Below are 7242 nucleotides of genomic sequence, written 5' to 3'. Positions count from 1 at the left end.
CCAAAGTAACAAACACAAGATGAAAATAATGACTTGTAAGTACAGCAAGATCATTGTGTGCATTTAACACATGCGTTACGTTGCCTTTAAGTTACTCAAAAGCACTGTACCACATTGTACTGTCCAAGGACTGTACAGCACTCTGCATGCAATGCTTCTTGTAATAATAATCTGATTTCTGATGAATGTTGTTAATTTCACTCTTTCTCTTTTAACGTAAAGGTCCTTATGCTCGGACTTCAAATCAACAGAGACACTCAAACATTACGGCACGATTCTCTAAATGATGCTCTTTGGTGGCGCCGAAACAAAACCATACACAAAACTTCACTCACAAGAGGTAAAACCAAAACTTATGTGACAAAAGAACAAAATGTATCTATTTATCATATATTTACACTAAAATAGATTGCAACAATAAGAATAAAGCATTTCTGTTATTGTTTGTACAACAATAACAATCTAGTATTTGGTTTTTGTTTTTTGTTTAAAGCTAATATTCTAGTATAATTTTTTAACCCTTAAAACTTTTTACTTACATATTTGGCAATCTCCATTTTGTTACTGTGATATATTCACAGTGAAATGTACATCTTTTTTTCTTTTTTTTTTTACAAGAAATTGCTTCTGTGCTATCTCACACTTCACCTTCCCCCAAAACCTATATTTACTGCAAATGAGTTGCTGATTTTGGGTGTAACACTTGTCACTCATAATGTAATAATGTGCTTGGTAAAAGCAGGGGTTGCTGCCCTGAGAAGACATAAACATATACACACGACTGAGTTACTGTTACTATGAAAGTTTGGCTTTCCATTTATGCTCACTGTATTTACATAGCGTGGGAGCTGGGAAAGTTGTATTCAAATAAAATATTTGGGTATGTCCTTCACATGCCAAAGGCCTAACCTGTAACCTGAATAGCCTATTGTGTGCTACTGAATCAACCAGAGGGCAACGAGGTTTTACATGGGGAAAAATAGAAAATGTTTATTTTTTAAGTTAAATAGACATTAAAATTATATTTACTTGAACAAAAGACCCCCAACAAGATAAGTACTAACAATAAAACAGATAAAACATATTCACATTAAACTGCACTGAGGCAAATAAAATCAGACAAAATAATACAAATTTAAAAAGAATTAAATACCCCACACTAATACAAGATAAAAACAATATTGATAGCAAATAGATGAGAAATTATGGAATAAAAGGCTTTTTACGAATAGGTGCTGAGAAGTGATTAAAAAGATGTCACTCAGCACTTTCAGTCTTGAGCCGGGACTCAGGACATAGTACAGTAGCAAGCTCTTGATTGGATGAACATAGCAGATTTAGCTTCTCATGTGCTTTATTATAGTCTTCTCTGTTAAATTCTCCTTTTATTTGCTTTTATCAGGACAAAGTAGTCCGTCATCACTGGCTTGATAAAGGCAACAACTGACCTAGAGGTTCAGGGGCCCCAAAAGCTCCAGGTCTGCTGTGAGTCAGCTTGTTTGTGAAAATGTAGTTGAAAATGTGTGCAGGAATATAGGCTGAACAACTCAACTGACATGATAAGGGCCATAAGGTGGGTCCTGCTTTTATACCTGACCTTGAGTCCCTTGTAGAGGTTCCTCGTGTCAAAATCTAGTTGTGAGCCCTTAATTATATTATTTTCTGTATATATGTTACATATTCCACAATCAATGTGTTAATGTGGAGCCAGCATTGAGAAACAGTACACATGGCACAGAGAGTTGGAGGATCTTGGAGTTTATAGGCACCCAGTAGCTCTTTTTTACCCTGGGGCCCCCAAACAGTTTAAGCCATCTATAACTAACAGGTTTGCAGCAACATGAATTTTTAAATTTAGTCTTGGTATAATTAATTAATTTTAATTTATTTCATCTAAAGTCATAGTCTGATTGTATAGAGGCTAATGCTTAAGAGAAGATTTTTCATTGATCAAAATACATAATGCAGAACACAAAAGACAGGGGTTAACATATACCACAACATGGGTGCAAAACAATGTCAAATCTGGACATGCAAAGTTGTAGTCAGTGTTTGGAAGTGATATCAGGTTCCAGTTCTTTATATTTCAATAAAGATTTGTCTTGCCTTCACAACTCTATGTGTTGAGCACCAGAAGGTGGACGTGGACGTTTACATGGTGTGTATTGTGCGATCGCTGTATCAAAAGCCTTCCTAACTTTAACATCGTTGATGCATATTGCTCCCCCACCTCTCTTCATCTGACTCTCTTCCCTGTTCATGTCAGCTATACAGGTCCAGTCACCATCACGCGTCACACACCACTTGGAGTGATCTACAGTATCACTATAGTTCTTCCCATTCAGCTTTACTGTCTCCACATTAAACACACTATAAGGGATGCTGGTGCTGCAGTTAGAAGGCAGAGGGTCACGCATCTTCCCCCAGCTCTTAACATACAGATTGTTCCCCAAATGGTTTACAATAAGGCCAGAGTAAAGATCTACAACAGAATGGAACAAACACAACACAATTAAATTAAGAGTAACTCCTGTACAAATAAACATTAGGGACAACATTTTAGTATACAACACATTTCATATACACATAAAAGGGATAAAACTGCAAACAAACAAAAGTACATAAAACCTAATTCTGCTCTGTTAAAAAACTTTTATCATCAACCTAATGTGCAAACACTCACCATCCCCAAAACGTGTGTACTTTGCAAAGCTGGAGAAATCACGTCCATTCATTGAAGTCAGATTCTTCACTCTAGTCCAGGGTTCCTTCTTGGGGTAGCAGCTTCGCTGTGCAACACATCGCAGCTCATTGGGAAAGGTTGTTGGGATGGCAGAGTCGTATGGATAAGCGTGAATGTATTCAAGTTGCAATCCTGAATATTTTTGAAAAAGAGAATTATTGCATTATTATCTATTTGGCAAATAACTTAAAACACTAAAATACAGCCAAAGACAAAGTGACAATACAACTGGCATTAACCTACCTATTTCATTGAATTTATCAAAGGAGTAAGTCACACACATAAATGTCTGGGCATTAACGCTTCCACTGCTCGGCCAGAAGTCTTGCGTGCGATATTGCGGAAATTTTGGTGTACTGTGTGAGAGCCAAACTCCAGATTTTTTGTCCAACATCACGACTCCTTTAGGAAGTAAAACAGTAGAAAGCATCAGAAATCGAGCTTTGTTACATTATGATATTTCTGACTTTGAATGCAATAAAGTGGAACATTGCTATGCCTACCTTTACTGTGCCCATATGATGCAGAAGCTGTACCTATTGGAGGTTGGTCATTATAGAGCATGTATCCAAAACCTTCAGTCTACAATAAAACAACAGGAAACTCTGAATCAGTGTCCTGGATCAAATAACTATACTCTGGTTTTCACCTGGTGTTGACTGAGTCTTGGGTGATCAGATTGTTCGTCAGTTAACAACAGTGATGGACTGGCAATCTGGAAAGTCTGGCAACTGTCAGGAAGGCCACCAGAGCTATGGGCATGGGCCGACAAATAAAAGAACACGATAAAAATGTAAAGAATTGCATCAAGAAAACAGAAACCATGAGCACACAAAGCAACAGCTGCTGATTGGATGGTTGGAGGCGGTGGAGGCTGATCACAGCTGGATCAGCTGTCAGTTGGCTTTAACAGCTGTAGAGTTCATGTCATTGTGTTTTCTGCTTTGTTAATTTAGTTTCCGAATTTGTTGTTGTGTTTTGTTATTAGCTGTTGTGATTTGCATTTCAAGGCCACCATACAAAACACTTTATATCAGACCTTTTAGGCAATTCTTTAAATAGCATCTTTTCCCATGATTCCCTCTCAGATCAGTTACAATAATGCCAAGTCACAGGACCACACATCCTTTAATACTTCACCTGTTTCTTGTAGAAGTCAAGAAGAGGTTTCAGGGTGTTTGCCAGAGTTCCAGATTTACTGTTGATTTCCTTTTTGCTGACTTTCCATCCGTTGGTGCTCTCATCCATGTACAGATATGACAAACCATCACCAGTCCCACTGGGCAACTTGTATAAAATATACCTATTGATACAGAGATACATACATTTCATTATGTATTCAGCTGACTCTGAGAATAGGTGAACATAAGCAACTCAAAATTTCCACCAACCAGTCCACCACATTTCCTTGGTCATCCCTGCATTTCACATCTGAATCACCCCCTTGAAAAAGGACAATACCCACGAGGAATGTCATCAGTGTTCTCTGAAACAATCAAACATCAAATCATGACAATTACAAGGACAGGAGACCGTCATGTTTCCACAGTTTAATCAGTTGATGGCCTTTAATATATCAGATTTTCTGAAAAATGTAGCAGGTCATTGGGACAGTGATGAAAATTCCTTGTGTTTAATTTGAATAAAAAGTTGTTGAAAAAAAAACGTTTTTTTAAGACAAATGCAAAGTGTCATTAAAAAAAAAAAGCCTGCAGACAAAAAGCGTTGTGCGCTCCTAAATAAATCACACTGAGGTCATTTCAGTGTGCAGTGGTTCATTTTTAAGTTTTGCCATTCTAAAAATATTATTGAACTTAAAGCTGATTACCTACATTAATGTCTGTTGTTGATTAGTAGCTTTGATGACAAAATAATCTCAATTCAAGGTCCCCTTTCTAGCTATTTCCAGAGCTTTAAACCTTGAATCTTTAAACAGAGATTGGCGTTGATGAAGGCTGTGATGTTTGTTTTAAAGCTCTAGAAACAGCTATCACAGTAGTTCCCTGCAAACACTGCGGTCCAGAATGACCGCAGTGTGTCCGGAGGAGTGGACCATACGTACGGCTTACCCTGGAAATCACGCTGGTCCACCTTGATCAAACCCAAATACTACTAAAAATAATGATGTTCTGTACACATAACTCATATGTGGAAAACAAAGTATTTATTTTTCACTGGACCTACAAAATTAAATCAGCCTAAAGTGCAACACAGCCAGTTCTATTTTCAAGAGTATTGAGAAGTCATGTAATATTTGAAGAACATCTAAAACAAAGCAAACATGTTTACAATCCTAACACTGTACAAACTTTTATTCCACTACACTTATCTATTATTACTGTGGCTGCCAGTTATTCTGGCATTTCTTCTAAAACATATGAAGCTTAATATGTTTTGCATTTTAACATTTTAGATTTCAATTACTGTTTTTAGCATCCTTTTTAACTAGTAGTAAACATTTTACTCACGTATCCGGCCATCGTCTTGTCTCTTCACAATCAAACTGTGCATCTGTTTGCAAAGCAGCTTTAGACACTGTTAAATGAAACTGGCACCCGCATCTCCCATATGTCATTTACTTCCTGGTACCTCGCTCAGAAACCTCGTTGTAAATGATTCATAGATTTCATGTTGTCACCAGAATGTTGATCTGCCTGTTATAAGCTGGGGCTTTAGTGTATAGTAGCCAGTTGGACTGGCTGTGTTAATGAATGTGGATGTGACATTGACACCCTTCAAAGTGAACACTTGTTTCATAGCTTAAGCATGAAGAGCCACAGAAAAGGAACTGTTCTTACGAAAGTAGAAAGTAGCAAAAAGTATTGAATTAATACTTTCTTTGTATTCAAGAAGCAGTTCTGAATACTTTTAAGAGACAATTGTCATTATGAAAGTGAAATGAGGTTGAAAGTTTGACGTAAGTTGAAATACTGCATCCATCTGACACTCCCAGAGTATTACAACAGATAAAAGTAACTGAAACTGAAATCTTTCAGGACCTGAATGCAACCAACAGGATAAATTAAAACTACAAGTGCATCAATAATTGTTCACTTGAAGGGCATGTTTGTTGTCTTTGTTTCTGCTGGCTAAACCAGTTTTGTGTATCCTAGAAGAGAATATGACGGAACAATTCAGTTATTTTTTCTGATAACAATCTTGGTGGCATTACTTGTTGTTGAATGGTGCTGGATGCCTTTTTCAGCTGCACAAACTCTCTGACCAAGCTTCTCAGCTGCTTTAGTTTTTCATAAGACTGTCTGACTTGGATGCCTTAATGGGTGAGGAGAAACAATGGCAACGTTCAGGGAAAAGTTCATAAGACTCATAGTCAAGGGGCATCCTGATAGCTCACCTGGTAGAGCTGGCACCCCATGTACAAAGGCTGAGTCCTTGCTGCAGCGACCTGTGGCACGTCATCTCCCCTCTCTCATCTGCCTTTCCAGTCACTCTTCAGCAATCAGTATCAGTAATTAAAGGCAATAAAAGTGAAGGAGAAGCAGCAGTCTCGTCACACAGTACATTGTGGGAACAGCACAGAGTCAAACAGGAAGAGGTAAAGGCGATACTGAACCAGGAACTAGTAGATGTACGATATAAGACTCAAAAGCTGGGGGGGTTTGGTGTGGTTTAGAAATTGTAATTCCATGCTGCTACCAGTGCTGTTGTTTTGGTTTTGGGAAATTTGTAGAAATTAGTCAATTTAAACAAGACAGAATCAGACTGATGTCTTTATTGGTATTAAGGAAATAGAAAAATTTGTTGGTGTTTATTGGAAACGAAATAATAGGATTTGTTCATTTTAGGGTGCAATAATAGTCTAGAGGTAAAATATCAACAATATCAATATGTGTGTTCCCTTTCTATGGATCGTCAGAGAAAATACTAAACATACAGTATGATTCTACCAGTTTGACCACTAGGTGACACTGTTTACCCAAAACACTGCATACCTGACAAGGTAACAAATACATAAACATCATAATGATGCAATTACAGTTTCCACCTGTGTAAAATAAAACAATACATTCAATAGATATAGAATGGATGTTAATAGAGCCTTTCATTCATCTAGGAAAGTTTCATTGAGCAAAATGCTTTCTTTTCCTGAAGAGCCCTGCTCACACTCATACCAAAACACACACTAGTACAACCACAGTCTGATTTGCAGCTGACTACTGGGCAAGCTCCAGTAGAGGAGTTGGGAGTGAAGCCTGTGGTAGTAATGAGGAAGGGGCATTTCACTGGAGGGGCTATTCTTTCACTTTCCCTCTAGTCTTATAAAGTTTGATTATTCTCAGAACTAGACATATTTGATTTGCAGTTTTTCCAAAAAACATAAAGTAAAGAAACAAATGTTGTTATATTTAACATAAACTCAGGGAAGTCCTGTGATGCGACTGGATGATATTTGACAAATATGTGAGTCAGTGATGTCAGTGACATCGTATGGCCTTTGTAATTTTGTAAACAAATTAAGATTACTCATACAAAATACA

At 37.4% G+C, this 7242-nt stretch overlaps 1 protein-coding gene across 3 annotated transcripts; it reads right to left on the bottom strand.

Moving 5' to 3' along the window:
- Positions 1 to 963: 963 nt before the first annotated feature.
- Positions 964 to 6298, bottom strand: LOC127349905 (deoxyribonuclease-2-alpha). Of its 3 annotated transcripts, XM_051375979.1 has the most exons (8): positions 6099 to 6298; positions 5212 to 5254; positions 4135 to 4229; positions 3884 to 4046; positions 3247 to 3325; positions 2987 to 3145; positions 2684 to 2875; positions 964 to 2482 (listed from the first exon to the last, which is right to left on the bottom strand). In XM_051375979.1, the coding sequence occupies exons 2-8, from the start codon at positions 5221 to 5223 to the stop codon at positions 2109 to 2111; spliced, it is 1074 nt and encodes a 357-aa protein (XP_051231939.1). In that variant the 5' UTR covers positions 5224 to 5254; positions 6099 to 6298; the 3' UTR covers positions 964 to 2108. The 3 variants fall into 3 exon arrangements, with proteins under 3 accessions (XP_051231939.1, XP_051231938.1, XP_051231937.1); XM_051375978.1 differs by having other exon boundaries at positions 5212 to 6298; XM_051375977.1 differs by lacking the exon at positions 5212 to 5254.
- Positions 6299 to 7242: the final 944 nt, after the last annotated feature.

This window comes from Dicentrarchus labrax, unplaced genomic scaffold, assembly GCF_905237075.1.
Source record: "Dicentrarchus labrax unplaced genomic scaffold, dlabrax2021, whole genome shotgun sequence".
NCBI lineage: Eukaryota > Metazoa > Chordata > Actinopteri > Moronidae > Dicentrarchus > Dicentrarchus labrax.
This window is presented reverse-complemented; position numbering and strand designations above follow the sequence as displayed.